The sequence below is a fragment of the Embiotoca jacksoni genome, unplaced genomic scaffold (assembly GCF_022577435.1).
Source record: "Embiotoca jacksoni isolate LCO1_2020_lvr unplaced genomic scaffold, fEmbJac1.0.p SCAF_14, whole genome shotgun sequence".
Taxonomy (NCBI): domain Eukaryota; kingdom Metazoa; phylum Chordata; class Actinopteri; family Embiotocidae; genus Embiotoca; species Embiotoca jacksoni.
Window position 1 is genome coordinate 11,256,548 of NW_027185274.1, and position 17,660 is coordinate 11,274,207.

Here is a 17,660-nt window from a genome sequence, read left to right on the forward strand (position 1 = left end):
TAATCCCACAAGGGGATTTTTTTTTTCCGCTACAGCAGCATTATAGGTACAGGAAAGCAATAAAACAACAGTAAAAAAAAATATATTCTTTTGTCCAAGAAGCTTAATACAACCTACAGTTGCATTTTAAAGTTAAGGGACTTCTAGTGGTTGTATAAATAAGGAACATCTCGTTTCTCAAGTGTCTCGTCATTACATTACGACCTTACATGAAATGACCTCGACCTCTTAACACCACATTACGTTGTGGTCACAAGTAATGTGTAAAATTACTTGCTGGTACTATGGAGACAGAAAAGTCAGTTAGGACTCTCCATTGTGGTAAATAGACACACTAATATGTGCCGTAGAGTTCAGATAACGTCTAAATAATGTGAGTTTTTCCTTGTTAGGAAGAGGCGAGTTGGGTGGACTGTTTAAAACAACAGTAGACCTGAGTGCTGGAGACTCCTGATCACTTTTGATTTTACAACCACGGGTCGGGACAGTTTTTCTAAAACTTAGTTGACTGTTGCCATAACAACAAAGGTTGCATAATTTTAAGAAGGTAGTAACGCATTTTTAAGTCATCATTTTAACCCAAATTCATGATCCCTCCCCTTACCAAGTGTTTTTTGTGCCAAAATCTAAACATTAATAAAACATGATAAGATAAATAGATTCTGTTAATAGCTTGTGTGTGTTTTTGGTAAAATTCTTTGGAAAAGTGACACTGATATTTGAGGGAGAAATTTACAATTAGCATTTACATCAAGATAAGACTTTTGTAATATAGCAAATTGAGCACAAGTGCAACTTCATAGTAAAAACTAGTTTGTAATGACAAATAAAAGTTAAACAAGTATCTTTATCAGTCTGTTAAAAGAGGAAATTTCTTCTTGAAATATTTGAGTGCTGTAAATAACCCAAATACAAAACTTATCTTTCTGAATCAAAGCAATTCAATTAGAATTAGAATCTAAATTAGAATCTGATTGCATGAGAACATGAATCCTAGCGATGACTCAACAAAACTTCACTCTTCAAGGTTATGGACATTAACCAACACCACCATAGTGAGCGTAATATCTTGAGCAGTAGAGGGCAGTAATAGAACAATACAACAATAAAGGGACCACGACTACCTCCTCAGCCAGCAGCAGAAGTAGAATAATAAAATGTGACCTTCAGACTCGTTCACTTATCTTTATAGATCCTTTGTCCTGCCACACCTCTACTGCTGTCTGATCATGATTGACATCTCCGCCAGTGGTGTTGTAAAGTTAGTTTACCTCTCTTTTTCAAGGCTAAATTGTAGGAAACTCTGAGCTATGTCCCAGTATTCCCCTAAACAGCCCCTCTTATTTCAAATGGCCATTTTCAAAGTATTTTAAAGGTGTGTTAACCCCTTGGGTTTTTATCTTTTCCTAGAAAAAAAGGTAGTGTTTAATGACCTACTTAGCAAAGAAGAGTTACATAACGTACTCCGTCATACTCTGAATGGTTGACGAAGGTTGGGGGTTGAACGATTACTCAATCGTAATGCTTAATCCTCACGTTATGACAGACAGAGAAGGAGTGGTTTTTAGGAGCTGAAAAAAAAAATCAAGCCTGAAATCTGACTGTGCCTGAACATACACACGGAAGCACACACACAACGCAACGCAACGCACAAGAGCAGTTTGCAGGGAGGAATGTGTCTGCGTGTTGTTTCTGGACGATCTGCCCATTATGGGTTGCTGATTGCATCAGAATGAGAAGTTCCAACTGAACTGGCCCGACCAGCAGCCAAGTTTAAAAGCAGGCTACAGACAGAAACTATTTCTTCTAGCAGGTGATAAGAACTAATTTAAACTGTCTACAACTTAAAAAGACTTTCCAACTGGAGTCTCTGAAGTTTCATTTTCAATTTAGGTTTCACCAAATTAGTTCAAGTTTTAAAAAGATCTAATAAGACCCCAAGTCGTGTATGCCTTTAGAGCTGAGTTGATCTGCCGTTTACCTTTCTATCACAGTCTGCTAGCATTTATGCCGTACACAAATGTCCTTTTGAAACTGTTGCTTCACTGTCTTTGGATAAGCGTATCTCTTAATATCCTTTCTCACCTTCACACTACATAATATGTAACTGCTTTAATAGATCTCCACCCAGGTTTGAACTGAAGGTGTGTGTGTGTGTGTGTGTGTGTGTGTGTGTGTGTGTGTGTGTGTGTGTGTGTGTGTGTGTGTGTGTGAGAGTGAGTGCGTACGTGTGTTGTGTGCACAGGGCTCAGGATCAGGTGACATGGGTAAATCGAGTTTTGACAGCAGCAGCTTTGAGGTTGATCATTAACAGTAACACAGAAGCTGGTGTTAATGTGAGTTGTAAGTTTAAAATGATCTGGTTCAATGGTTGTATCAGAGGCTTAAAAGGAAACATGAAACAAGAACACAAAAAAATAATTAAATAAATACTGAAACTACTCCCAGGAAAATCAAATTTTGATGCCAAGAATTAAATTTAAAGTAAGCAACAGCAAAAAAGGGTTGTTTTAAATTTAGCTCAATTCCATGTTAAAAATTCTGTACAAGAAATCCTTTTTCTATGTATATACTTTCTCCTACAGTTAGGCTGATAATAAATCTAACTCTTCTGGCCTTCTTCTTTTGAATTGTTCAACAGTATTTGGCCTTGTCAGAGCTGTGGTGAACTTTAACCAGTCTGGTCCTATAGAACAAGCAGGGAAGTTAATGTTTGTGAACACTTTGAACACACACTGATCTCTTCTTTTTGGCTTTGCTGTTTACACTCCGTGGTCATTGTCCATCACCATAGCAACATATCCTGCTGTTGGTCCAAAGGAGAACAATGTGTAAAGACACAATGCACAGAAGAAGCTATAGCTGAGGTTTACTGGGAGTCTAAAATACAGTCCTCAACAAGTGCATTGCTCATATATTTTCAATTTAGCTTGTTTGACCAGATTTAGAGTCGTTCAAACATAGAACACATTGAAAAGCTACACAGATACTTTATTCTTATTTTTGAAATTGACTTAAATTTAAAGCTAAGTATTTGTTTACCATGTTTATAGCTTTTCAAGTCACTCAAGTGCTACATACCCATGATCACAAAATGCTGTGGTTGGGATAGGCATGTATTCTGACCACAAACAAACCACAGCAGACTTTGTGTGGAGGACCGAGAGCAGTGACAATGTTGAAACAGCCTAAATGAACCAGCATCTGTGGGCAACACTACGATAATTTATTCGAACTGAACTAAACAGATGAGGTGTAAGATCAGATCTACCAAGTACATTTACAATCTTGCAGAATAACTAAGAGAGAGAAACACAAGTCCCCAGAAAGGAGTCACTTTACTTTTATTGCTGATTTCTTATAAGGCTCTTAAGTTCCTAAAAAGAAATTCGGCACCACATGAAATTGGATTCCAAAGATCTCCCACAGACGGACTTCAAGCATCATCTCCACAAGCTGCACCACTCAGGCCTGGCAGAGTTATGTGAAGTTTTTTGTTGCAAATAATCATCTACTTAAAATTTTAGTCAGGAAAAGAGTAAACAACAGAACTGGGACCATCCCCAGTAAAGATTAGTGACTGTTGTACAATGCTGCAAGCTTTTTCAGACTAATGCAACATTGTTTCCGAGATTTTTAAGTGCCTTTCGTTTGTGGGAGTTTCACAGACACTCTGAGCCATTACTCTAACCGGGTCTTTTTTTTTTTTTTTTATATAATTTATTTTTCCAGATAGCTGCCTCACTACTCAGCACATCCACTGCTCTGGTAGAATGAGGGTGGTGGCTGCAGTGGCTGCGGTGACAGCTTGTGCAACACAAAATCGCGCTGGGAATATAAAGTGGAAATTTCAACAGGGTATTTTCATAAACGTCTGCTTAACTTGTAAATATGTCTTACACAATCCCAAGAGTTAATTTAGGCTCTGAACACAACAGCCAAGCACTTCCAGTTCTATTATCTCAACCCCATGACCCTACATGTTTTAATATACAACGCATCCAGAAAGTATTCACAGCGCTTCACTTTTTCCACATTTTGTTGTTACAGCCTTATCCCAAAATTGATTAAATTCATTTTTTCCCTCAGCATTCTACACACAATACCCCATTATGATAAAGTGAAAAAAGTTTGTTTAACATTTTTTTTTTTTTATTTTTTTTTTTTTTACATAAGTATTCACAGCCTTTGCGCAATAATTTGTTGAAGCACCTTTGGCAGCAATTACAGCCTCAAGTCTTTTTGAGTATGATGCTATAAGCTTGGCACACCTCTTTTTGGGCAATTTCTCCCATTCTTCTTTGCAGGACCTGTCAAGCTCCATCAGGTTGGATGGGGAGCGTCAGTGCACAGCCATTTTCAGATCTCTCCAGAGATGTTCAATCGGGTTCAAGTCTGGGCTCTGGCTGGGCCACTCAAGGACATTCACAGAGTTGTCCTGAAGCCACTCCTTTGTTATCTTGGCTGTGTGCTTTGGGTCGTTGTCCTGTTGGAAGATGAACTTTCACCCCGGTCTGAGGTCCAGAGTGCTCTGGAGCAGGTTTTCATCAAGTATGTCTCTGTACATTGCTGCATTCATCTTTCCCTCGATCCTGACAGTCTCCCAGTTCCTGCTGCTGAAAAACATCCCTACAGCATGATGCTGCCACCACCATGCTTCACTGTAGGGATGGTATTGGCCAGGTGATGAGGGGTGCCTGGTTTCCTCCCTAGACATGACGCTTGGCATTCAGGCCAAAGAGTTCAATCTTTGTTTCATCAGACCAGAGAATTTTGTTTCTCATGGTCTGAGAGTCCTTCAGGTGCCTTTTGGTAAACTCCAGGTGGGCTGTCATGAGCCTTTTACTGAGGAGTGTCTTCCGTCTGGCCACTCTACCATACAGGCCTGCTTGGTGGAGTGCTGCAGAGATGGTTGTCCTTCTGGAAGGCTGAAATAATTTAATCCTTTTTGGAATAAGGCTGAATCATAACAAAATGTGGAAAAAGTGAAGGACTGTGAATACTTTCTGGATGCACTGACAGAAGACCTGTTGTTTTAAGTATTTTAAAAGTATTTCCTAAACTATTACAAATGAAATTAATTGCCTTTTGTGGTTGCTCTTTGGTCACTGAGTTACTTAAGTCTTTATGCAACTTCAGCTTAAAATACACTTTGGGGTTTTTCTGGTTCTTCTCCGTTGTCTTAGTCTAGTTCTGGCAAATGAGTTGGATCACCAATGGCGCTCGGCAAGGACCCAGTTTCTGATAAAACAGCTGAAATCTTTCCTCTTGCTACCTGATTTCCAGGTGCTTATTTGTCCAGAAACAGCTTGTTTTGGTATCTCTTACATTAAGCCCAATCTTTTGAGGTTCTGCACTGATTGTAATGCTCAAAGTAAGAGCTTAATTTCTGAAATTCTGTAATTCAGGCCTTTAGTTGTTGGTCTGCCTTCAGACGGTAGTCAATCTTGCTCAACTACTATATTCGTTTGAAATGATCAGTGAATAAGTTGCAGGAATTTCCATATAATGTTTTAGACTTCTCAGTCTTGGAGCTTGTGACCTTTCAGCACAAATGCCTGCTCTTTCCAACCTGCCAGACCTGAAGCAGGTAATTTTTAGAAAGCCCAGAAGTATTTTGTTAACCAGTTTGGAGTATCGCTGCAAAAAGATCTCAAATTATTGTAGTTTCTACCTGGAAATAAAAAGTTGTGTGATGGTGTGCGTACACGAGGTGATCTAAATACAACAGTGTATACACAACAAAGACACTGTATGCCGCAAAACAAAGCTGGGAGATAAACAGAGTACAGATGATCAAAGTTTTATATAGGTTATTCCTTATAAGGCACTTGTAATACAATAAAATAGTTATACAACTGCATTTAAAGTCTCACATCTAAAGTGTAAAAATGTTTCCAGCTCTGGACCATGTGACTGCCAGTATGAAGCTGCGATGATGTCCTGACTAGTCTTGAGCTGAATCACAAACTTCAGGTGAAATCAGGTTAGTTCAAATAATGTGGTAATGATCTTCGAGTCAAAAAATGCTGTTGAATTTTGACTCCAAAATAAACACATCCCTTAAGAGGCAGATTTCTTTCCCCTTTTTTGGAAAATGTACCTCCAACTAATCGTTTTCTCTTAAGACATTTTGACTGTAATACGTGTACTATTGATGATGGCTGCATTTCACTTAGAGGAGGTCCTGCTGGTTAATGGAACCGAGCCATCATTAAACTACTGTGAGAAGTCAAAAGACCTGCTTTGAAAAATGTCTGCATCTAAAGGATATATGTTTCTGAAATTTACATGAGGATTCAAAGTAGAATTCATGTATTATCTTTATATTATTATAGATATGTAATCAGGAAGATGTGTAAATATAAAATTGTCACTTAATAACAAGTCAAAAACAAAGGCTTACAATCATTTCTTTATTCAGAAATTTTTTTGTCCATTTCAGGCAATTAAAAATATAAGATTCTCTTTTTTTTTTACCGTTGTTTATCACATTGGTATTTCACAGACCTTGAAATATTTTTCCATAAATAAAGTACAAAATACATTTTTTATTTCCTTTAAACACAAATAAATATCATAATAAATATATTAGTTTAAGTTAAACAACATAAGGCAACCAATAACCAAAAGGAATACTGCGGTGTTCCCTGAACCAGGCTGTCGAACAAACAGGGGAAAATAACAGATGGTGTGCAGTTTACAAACTAGCAAATAAAACGAAAAAAAATCAAATCTCATCAAGTGTGTCAGGATACAGATGTCCAGATCTAAACTCACTGACATACCTTTTTCTATTAGCACACTTTGATCTTTCGTAAATTTGCATGCTTGCTTGAGAAAAATGACATGGTTACACACATACACTCTCACATGCATTTATACAGACACACACATACACACACAGAGCAGAGTGACGTATGAAGCTTTGGTTGAATGCTACTGGGAGATTTGACAGTTTCTCCCATTTGAATTTGCTGTAAAGTGCATATCACAGACACATGTCCGGTCTCACTGATTAAGGCTACTGAATCAAACATACTGTTTGTGGCACATATAGTAATTAGCCTATGAGGCAGGGAAAGTCTTTTAAGGCAGAGGTGTTAATGATTATCACTATAGATAAGCCATTTTGATCACCACAGATCTGTGGCAAGTATAAACCTGAATATTTGCTGGTCGAGTTCAGACCTGCAGAGGAGTTAACTCTTATTGGACGACCACATACAAAGGTCTAATAGGCTACACAATATTTGCAAGTATAAAAATAGAGTCTGATAACATTTGGGTACTAAAATCATCTCAATTATGTGTAGTTTGTTGAAGATGAGTTTCATTTTTACAAACATAAATTAAGAACTTGAAGTGTTGTTGTGTCAACTTGTTGAATTGTTCTGAACAGTTCTGGTTCTGAAGAAAGTCCAGATAGACAGACTAAGTTAATTAAGTGTCTCATCTTTCCCTTTGGATCCATTTAGTCGGACAGGGACAGACGTTCAAACACAGTGAGCCTCTTGGTGGCCGATCCATCAAACGTTGGAGACTCGGTTCCACTGGAGCCTCCGCTGCTGCTGCTGTAGCTGTCCTCCAGGGAGTCCTCGGAGGAGAAACGCTGGAGTCCAGTAGGCTTCGTGAATCCTCCGTGGCCTCCAGCACCAGGAAACAGCATATTGCTGTCCTGGTGCTGCTCATCCTCCATGCTGGTGAAGACTCTGCTGTTGTTGCTGTTAAAGTTATTTCCATGGCCACACACACAGCGTGAGGCCTTTGGCTCCAGGATCAGAGGAATGTTATGGATGTCTCCAGCGCTGGCACGGGTCTGATGGTTTCCAAACTGGAATGCTGCTGCCTCCCGCTGCGCGGAATCGCTGAACACTGGGGAGAGGAGATCAGCAGGAGGAGGGGAAACAGAAGGAGCACGGCTGAACCCCAGGTTAGGTTCATTGAAGGGTGAAGGGAATGATGGAGGAGATGAGCTGCGAGAAGAGCCCAGGAACCCAGCGAAGCTGACACTCTGGCGGAGCTGGTGACGTGGATTGTGACCGCTGGTTGCTCCGGGAGCTAGCTGTCGCTGGAATTTGGGAGATGGTAAAGGGCCGTCGCTGATCTTCTCCTCATGGATGAAGTGGCAGCGGGAGCCGTAGGGGCAGTAGCCAAAGTTGTAAAAGGTTCTGCAGGGCTCTGTCTTATACTTGGGGTGGCGGAACAGTCCACGCAGCTCTGCCTCACCATGGGCAAACTGACACTTACTGCCATACTTGCAGCTGCCAGTCTCCTGGAAGCCACGACACAGCTCAGTCTTGTAACGGTTAGAGGACAGCAGTGGTTGGACCTGAGGTGGGAGGGCAGATGAGGCAGCAAAGCCTGGTGGGGGAGCCACGGTAGTGACAGGGCCTGAAGGAAACGCCTCAAGGTTCCTCAGCTGTCCAAAGGAGGAGAGCAGGTTGCTGCTGGACTCGGTCAGGCTCATGGAGCGGTCGGGCCGGAAGGGGCTCTGTTTTTGTTTGGAGACAGGGGCCTGGCTCCAGATGTTGGATGGCCAGAAAGACCTTCCATTGTCGTCATTGTTAACATGCTCGGTGCTCAAGCTGAGGCTTGAAGGAGTAGGAGGGGAGGGGGGAGAGAAGAAGGAGGTGGATCGGCTGAGTCGACTCTGCCCTGGGACTTTGACTTGAGGCTGTGTTGGGCGCAAGGCATCGTTCAGGGCCAGGTTCAGAAGGTTCTGCAACAGATGATTGAAATAGTTAGAATCCATATGACTTCTTTTAAAGCAATGTATGTTGAATATCATTTCCAGATTATTTTCCAAATCAGACTTTCCACAACAAACGCATTTCAAGATACAGTCTTTTATATGAAATAGGTAACTTATTTGAAGCATTGGTTCAAATTTAAGGTCTTTTATTTCTTCAAGAGAGAAATGACAAGTTCAGAGAATAACTGCTCGCAAAGAAATGTCAAAACAAAGAAAGATAATTATAAAAAAGTATATTATAGACTTAAATTTGCCAGAACTTGCAGTCACACAGTACCAAAGTATTTTTTTTTAATTGTTTTGCAACATCAGTTTTTTTATGCTTTTATTTTACATGAATTTTCTGATACTATAAGATTGGATTTCAAGAAACAAACAACTCAGCATTAACTGATTACCTCTTTAAAGTGAAGAAACGTTAAACTTTGACTCAGAGGAATAAAATGAGCAGGAATCAACAAGCTAAACAAACTCAAGCCACTTTTGAGAGAGGAGTCAGAGAGCTGACCCACTCCAACTTCATGAAGCCTTTGTAATTTTCCAAAATAAAATTTAAAAAAAAAATGCATAGATCTTGACAAACCTTTGTGAGGATGTCGTCAAGCATTTCGGACATGCTGTATCCTTTTGGCCACAAGAGGAAGATTGAGCTCTGATCCACGGTAGACTGTTCAATACCTGTGTCCAGACTTCAGAGATGCCTCTGTGTTCTGCTGCTTGAGTTTTTATTGCCTTCTTCAAAGTCCCTCCCAGGTTTTGGGAGGAGTTTCCACTAGATGTTCCCGGATGACCCGCCCTCTGCCTCAAGTTTCATGGTGAGCTCAGAAATGGGCGGGTTGTAAAACAACAACAACTAGAGAAAAAAAAAAAGGAGAGAGAAGAAAGAAAACTGTGTATTTTTAGCCAGCTGTGTGAAATCTTTCAGTTTCGTGGACATAGGAAAGCAAAGTGGCTTATTTACATGGCTCCATACATGGATAGGACTAAACTAGTCAACACTTCTTTTCCCTTATATTTAACAATACTCGATACATATTCATTCCTATGAATTATTTTCTGCAGAGTAATAAATCACTTTAACTGTTAGTCAACAAGAAGAGCAGAGCTTTTCTGTAGTAAACACATACACAGCCACATAACCATATATTTACAGTATATACATTCCTATGACTAATGCTCTGTTTGCAGGAAGTGATATAAATCATGTCCCGGATCATATACCGTATAGTTCCTGAAAGTTTTCACCCACAGAGTGGGGAGAATAAGTTACTGTACAGTGTTGTTTACCAGAACACATACATTTCCCTTCTTCTTTTGTTACCAAAGCTCAGCCAACAGAAGTATCGATTAGTAGAAGGCACCAACCTGTGGGCTACAAACATTAAGGAAATGAGTAAAAGTACACACCAATGACAAATAAACGAAATGGATTTAAGCTGAAGCCTGAACTTTCAACTGCATTTTGAATTTCGGACAACACATTTTTAATCTTCACTCTGTTTTTTATTTCTGTGGGCTTGTTGTTGTGACTTATTACATTAATGCATATTGTATATGTTTCTTTACATTTATTTTACTCAACTCTTTTTCATTAACACTTACATTTTTACTTAAGTTTACTAAAAACTGCTTCTCGTCAAATACTGTCACAGTTTCGGAAGCTGTTCTTTATGGAAGATTTACACCCATGTCCTACATTTCACTTTACGGCTCACAACGGAAACAAGGCTGTCACTATCCATCTTCAATGTCACATAAACTTCACAAACAAAACTGGCTGCCTTGTTTTTTTGTTTTGTTTTTTTTAACCATTGGTTTCCATGGTGAACATTGCAGCGGTTATTTTTTTTCTTCGTTTTTCCTTCTCAAAGGAATTCAGAGGAGTGTGACAGCTGTCTCCCCCCAAAAAAACATGTTATGTTAACAGTATGTGTGTGTGTGTGTGTGTGTGTGTGTGTGTGTGTGTGTGTTACATCACACATTGCATGGGCTGTTTTTACACAGTGTCATCTGAATTTCAAATCTTTAAAAGCATCATAAATTCTCTTCTTGCACCCTATAAATACACATAGCAGCATTAAATAATTCCACATAATTTTGATAGCTTTATTAGCTGAGCACAGCTGTCAATTTAGTTGAAAAAAAAATGCATTGTGTGAATTGACTTATCTATACGTATATCAGAGAACTCAGAATGATAACAAGATGACTTAACGCTAAGACCCAGTAAAAGTTTCATAAATTACCAGAAAATAATTCACATTATCAAATATATATTAGCATATCTGTCAGCTTCCATTTCATCATACCTGCTACTTTGTAGTTTGCATAAATCTTTTTGATCTGCTGCTACATGCGTCACCCACTCACATGAGTCATATTCAGTCCTGGCAATGACAGCACATACATTCTAATAAATATTGTGCAAGTGTAGAAGAGTAACGCGTGATGGTAAGAAGGAGAAGGACGGCAGAAACGGAAGCCAAAACATCAATTACACAAGGATTACAAAAATATTCCTCTTTGTCTTATCAAAATGTAAGAATCCTATAAATGTGATCAAGCCTGTCTGTAGAGCCAATGATGAGGTTATTTGACAGTTATTTCCAAAGAATGAATGATTTGGTGTGCAATGGCTTTTAAAAAAAGGATTGAAGTACTTCATTAAAAGTAACAGGAATGAAAAATCACAACAGAAAATATCGTAAAGTAAAATGTTCCCACTACAGGTAGAATAAGTTATGGCCAAACTAAAATTATTGATGCACTAGGAAGCAGATTCATTTTGTAGGTGTTTTGGGTGGCTCTGTATATCTATTAACTTCAAGAACTCATAACTAAAGCTCATAAAACCAAAATGTGACAGAATAGAAATGGAGTACAACTAAAACAAAGTTCCTGCTTCTGCTTCAAAAAACACTGTGGTGTGCGACAACCAGATATTTTCACTGCTATATGAAACTTCTTCTCGCTCTCACGTACTTTTTTTTTACTCCCTGTGCATGACAATATGAATCTTATTAGTTCAAATAGAACATACTGTTTTCTGACATAAAGGCTCAAGTGTCTGATTGTAGTTTGTTTTTCATGATTTTATGAGTAATGTCACTGTTGTATTTGTTGGTGAAAATATATTTATTTTGATTTTTGATGACTGTATTATATTTTTGTATTTCATTTTTTTTTTAATTACGCTTGGATGTTTGATTAAATTCTTAATAAATGTGAGAAGGTTTCAATGAGAGTTACACCCACCGCCAAGTTCTACCATCACCACTCACGGGCCTCTTACGCAGACAGATGGACACACTGGCGGACTGACCAAAGCCAAACAGGCCTCTCATGTTCAGCTAATAATAACCACAGCTAGATATAAATAACTTGCCTAAATATAAATCTGACAGCATTAGATACTTATGAGCCTGTCCACAGGGTGTGGAAAAGTGGCCTTACTCACTTTTTCTCATCAGCAGGAAAGTACTTTACGTTGGCAGAAATATACGGGAAGAAAGGTGGCTGCAGTGACATGTATGTTTCTGTGTTTGCGGTCACTGGCTTCTGCTGCGCCTCAGCTGTACGGAGAGTCATTCGAACAGGGAGGGGCTCTCACAAACACACATGCTCACACAAACACAGGCTCTGAAGAACATTCCTGCCGATGGTGGCTTGTTGTGTGCGTTTTTTGTTTTTTTTTTCCCTTGGTGACTAAGTGAGTGAGTGCTCAATGCCAAGTTTTCCACTGGGGTTTTTCTGGAGTGACATGCCAGTGTACTTACGGTTCAGCCTTGTAACATGTTTGAACATGATCACAATTGCTGAGTCAGTAACCTTTATAAGAGACTGTATATGTATGAATTGACTGTGGGAAAATCTGTAATACGAGAAATGACAGGTAAAGGGTTTTAAAGCTGTGACTGATCCATGTGAAAATAAAAACAAAAACAAAACAAAGAAAAAACACGAGAATGTAAGACAAAGTTGAAAACTGTTTAGCTCTGGTGTTTGAAATCTTAAACAAAAATCTCTTATTTTATTAAAAACTATCATAAATTAAGTGCATTTTGGTATTTAAACATTTAGTAATGACACTGCGATTGTTCCTCGAAAGCCCAGACGTCCAGGGCTTTACGAGCATATATTTGCTATGCTTAATTACATTTTCTGTTGTAAGGAAACCCAATTAATATGAAATTCTTGTTATAACATTAAACAAAATCAAACACTTTTTTGAAATCATTTGTTTTGTTGTGATGACTTAAAACAGAAAGAAAAATTCGGCCTCTGGCATGAAACTAGAGAGAAACAACTTTATATTCTAAAAGCCAAAAGTCTTCTTGTTGCTAGAGATTGGCAAGTAAATAAAGACAACTGCTGTCATATGCTGTCTAAGTGTGCAGGTAATACAAAATATAGCCTTATATTCCTATAACGTTGTCTGTACTCTGACTGCAGTCTGTCTAAGCTGTATCGACGGATCATCAACAGGCTCTCAGCAACCATGTAGCGTTTGCTTTTACACTGAACTGCTTTAAGTGACTATCAGTTGAAAATATAAATAGAAAGTCAGTACGATTTCCACTTTTTTGCTTTTAGACAAACTTGGCCACTTCTTTTTTTTTTTTTTTATTGCCCCACGGATGGATTAAACTGACTAAAATTTGTATTTAGTCACTAGCAGAATTTTCAAGTTATTGATGGCGAAATAAATGTTCATACTTCTACTTATGTCAAAGTACACAGTGTATTTCACTCGAAAGCTTTAGTTGTTTGAAATAGTAATTCCGAGTGTAATCAAAAGTGTAAGTGTACTATAGCAAATTAGCATTAGCATACTTTTTTTACTTTTTTTTTTTAAGGCAATCAGTTTGCTTGTAAGATTAACTACTTACACTCTACAGTGTAGTAATACAACTCATGTTCTCATGTTTCATAACCTATCATTTTAACTGCCAAATTAATATATTGGAAAAAAAAGTACATTATACCTATATACATTACATGCTGCAATATCCCTCTAAATAGTAGAGTCTGGAGTAACATAAAATTTAAATAGTGTGGTGAAACACAAGCACCTCAGAGCATTAGTGTACTCAGTGTACTAGACTCTGTAGTAATGACAATTCAAAAGTTACCTTTTTACCTGCTTGTTGAAAGTTCAGAATAGTTCAGTTTATAATTTGTACTATGCAATAATATACAATATTAAAGGCAGATGCAGCTCTGTTTTGGTGCTGCTCTTCAAAACAACTTATAATTTCTAGTCTCATAGCTGAACTATTATAAGTACATGACTTTTGTGTGACAAAACTGCATGGGTATATTTTGCATCCCTCTCAATTCCTTTCCAGGAAGACTACAAGTACACCAACAGGAGGGAAACTTAGAGGAACTTTTTAGGAGTTTGAGTCACCATTAATGGCTGTAAACTGCCAAGTCATCGTCGTTTGGCTCATGATGACAAGCAGGTGAGGTCAAAATACAGGAAGACGCTTAGAGGCTGCTGAGGTTTCCATTATGTTGAAAGGAAATTGATGCTGATGATAGAAAAGAATACTCTTTTAAAGATGTGCTTTTCTTATATATTTTTTTTTTGCACTGTAGGTTGTTCATCTTAGAGCTGTTATCTACCAAGATTAGTTCTCCTGGTTTTTCATTTCCTTTATTCCTCTGTCTCAGGCCTAGTTTCACCTTGACAAATACAGTCTGACCATCTTGTGCCTCTAATAAGTGATACTTGGGCACAGGTTCAGCAGTTACTTAGCAACAGCTGTGGAGTCACTTTGTAAAGGTAATATGGCTTCCACAGAAATATGATGAGTCCAAGCTGCTCATGCCTCTGATTTCAATGGGTGATTCATTAAGGTAAAAAGAGATGGAGCACGAGGAGGGAGGAGTGAAAGTGAGTCAGTGGTTTAAATCAGCCGACCGTATTGACATTATGACTGGGGAAAGTACCTGCCTCTCCAGAGACTGTATATAGCAGGCACACACTGTCTCTGTCTTTATCTTGTATTCTTTATGCCATGTAGCAGATAAGGATGTTTCTTTGTAGGATAATTTGACAGACACTGGACTTTGAAAATCATCCACTGAACAAACTGCACTGCAAATGTGCCCACGAGGGTAATTTGACCTGATGAAACTGGTCTTTATTTAAAAGAAACAATAATAGAGGACTTTCGGCTGAAGTCGTGTTATAAACAACGCTGCTTTGCGGAAGAGGAGGTGTTGCATTTTTTTGTTCATTCATTCAACATAAAGCTCGCTAAACACAGAAGTTATTTTTCATCCACTGCCCGTAGATGTTATGATGCCACCTGAAAATAACATAAATCAATATATTTTGTATAATTGATGTGACTATAAATATCTGCAGGATAGTATGTTATGTGTCCACTATTACATGTTGTTGCAGTATGACACTGCATTTTCCCACATACCACTCTGAGGACAAATAAGGTAAAGAAAATCTATATACTACTCAAACAATTACACACGCTTTACCCTGTTGCAGTATATAGCACTTTGGAGTTCCCCATATGTTGTAACAATTATCTGTCTCTCTGTTAACATCAGTCCATATGCGACCCTATTACCAGTAATCCAGCTGGTCAGAGTAAATGATGACTAATGAAGATGTTCTTTGTATGAGTCAGTATTAGGAGCAATTGGGAAACATGAAACAGTCATGTCACAATCCTCGTCCATTGTTATCCTTTCTCAAGCATTGTGGGAACCCACATTTTCTAATAAGCAAAAATGAAAGAAACCCTGTTTTCTAGTATGCACATTTATCTCAATTATTCTCTGGTCTTTTCTTTTTTTCTTCATGAGTGAGTGTCGTTAATCATTCACATCTGTTATGAAGAATGTGGTTATAAAACTAGAAACTCAATTCGTGATGAGGGAACTGATGACATAAGAGATGACAACACAAGTGTGTTACTCTTACATCCATCTATCCATCCATTATCCATGCCCACTCTAGCCTGCATAGGCTCTCTGTCCTGTTCTGGAGCCTAGTTTACCCCCTGCACCTAGAACCAGTTCATCACATTGAGCGTGAATGGTTGTCCTATGGTCAATTTAGATTTTGATTCATTTAGATTCTACCAACTAACTAGCTACCATTATCACCAGAGGAGGAAGGGGAAAAACTGAGCATGGGACACACTTAGCAGAACGGACGAAGAGAAGCCGAGGGAGAGAGTCCATCGCTAACAGCTAAAATAGCGGACTTGATGTAGCACGTTAAAGTAGCAAGAAAGTTTGCAACACAGCTGCTTGCGTCGAACAAGCGTCAAAATTAGCCACTACACGAAGAGATGTAGTGTTGGTGAGATAAGATGTATGAGCTCGGAGATGAACGCGTGAACGACAGAGCAGTAGAAAGAGGAAGTGACACAATACGTTTACCATGGCATCAGATGAGACACGCAAGATCCACGATAAACATGTATTGCATTTATTCACCCAAATGTTCCATCTCACAATGTTAATGAAAGACAGAGAGCCATCATCTTCCCTGTGACTTAGATCTGCAGCGTTCTTCCTTGACTCATGCTACACTCTTGCAGGTTGAAAATTAAACCGGTAGTTTTCCTGCTAACAAACAAATAAACCAAAAGCCGAACCTCCTCAGCGGATTTAGTGAGAAAAAAGATATTTTAAGGATGATCCATTGACAACAGTCACCTTCACTTTTAAGCCTGAAATTTTCTATATTGTAAAGAAATGTTGGACTGAGAATGAGGCGTGACTAGTTAAACTTGCTTCTGCAAGTTTTCCTCTAAAGGCGGGCTTAGGCGTGATGCATATAAGCAGTCGAAAGCAATAGTCAAAATGGATCTTTCTGGTGAGTCCAAGCCAAAGACTTGCTGCACTTCTCGAATGTTACCTTTAAAATGTCTATTTTCTTTACTCTGCAGGGTTGGACGTGTTGAGATAGACCGCTGTGCCTGACGAAAAGCCTTTTCTGACTTGAAACTTTGCCAGGGATAAACCATAATGTACCAATGTAGTGTGATAGTATCAAGGAGTTCATATTTTAAAATATTAGGTGTTCAATATATGTTTTGCAAAAACACATCGATAGCTATGACATTCCTGTCCTGCTTCCTCTGTCAATGCAGAAGTGTTGTTTTGGAAGAATTTCTGCTGTGGGCCGAACAGCAACTATTATACTGTAAACTGAAATCTTACTGCGACAGCTGCAACTGTAATCTAGGATGAAAGCACAATTAATGCCAGTGTCTTCCAGCATGAAACTTAAAAAAGTTGTTTATCTGCCTTGTTTTGCCTCAGGGCTTTCTCTTCAAAGAGTGCATTCTGGATTGTGTGTTTATGTGTGTCCGTGTGTGTGTAGCATATGTATGTGGGTGTTTCTGTTCTGAAAGTATGTTTTCTCCCACACATTTATCATCCACATCCCAAACAAATTTCATTGGGTGAAGTTAGAAACAGACAGTTAGAAAGGACAAAGGAGAGGAGGAACAACTGGCAGAATTTAACCACTTGTGCAAGACAAAATGATCGGAGCTGTGTTGCAAGATGGAGCTTCTTCAGCAGTTTTGCAACAACCGTCACACTACGAGTCATAATTAAAGCATTTGAAAGGCTCGCGTGTGTTTCTGAACAACGTGTACTATTTGTGGTGCAGTGACAATGTTTAGCGGAAGTTATAATTATAATATTCCCTATAAGTACACAAAGCTGTTGATGCATTGTTTTCTAAATTACATATTTGTTGTGCAGACAACTATTCGTAAACATACAGTATGTAAACATTACAATTGTGTGGTGGAGTTTGTAAAGTAGGTGTAAGGTTCCATTCCTGACTTTTAATAGTCGCCACGCTCATCCAGCTCTTTTAGTGCACACATCACAAAAAGTATCAATAAGTCTG

At 38.6% G+C, this 17,660-nt stretch overlaps 1 protein-coding gene across 1 annotated transcript; it reads right to left on the bottom strand.

The window, feature by feature from the left end:
* Positions 1–6,402: 6,402 nt before the first annotated feature.
* On the bottom strand, positions 6,403–9,438 carry LOC138197261 (mRNA decay activator protein ZFP36L1). The gene is made up of 2 exons (XM_069147956.1): positions 9,339–9,438; positions 6,403–8,722 (listed from the first exon to the last, which is right to left on the bottom strand). The coding sequence occupies exons 1-2, from the start codon at positions 9,369–9,371 to the stop codon at positions 7,475–7,477; spliced, it is 1,281 nt and encodes a 426-aa protein (XP_069004057.1). The 5' UTR covers positions 9,372–9,438; the 3' UTR covers positions 6,403–7,474.
* Between the last annotated feature and the right edge of the window lie 8,222 nt (positions 9,439–17,660).

Coding starts and splice junctions, on each gene's coding strand:
- LOC138197261 (XM_069147956.1), bottom strand. CDS start 9,371: ATGTCCGAAATGCTTGACGACATCCTCACAAAG. Junction 8,723..9,338: donor TTGACGACATCCTCACAAAG/GTTTGTCAAGAT, acceptor CATCTGTTGCAG/AACCTTCTGAACCTGGCCCT.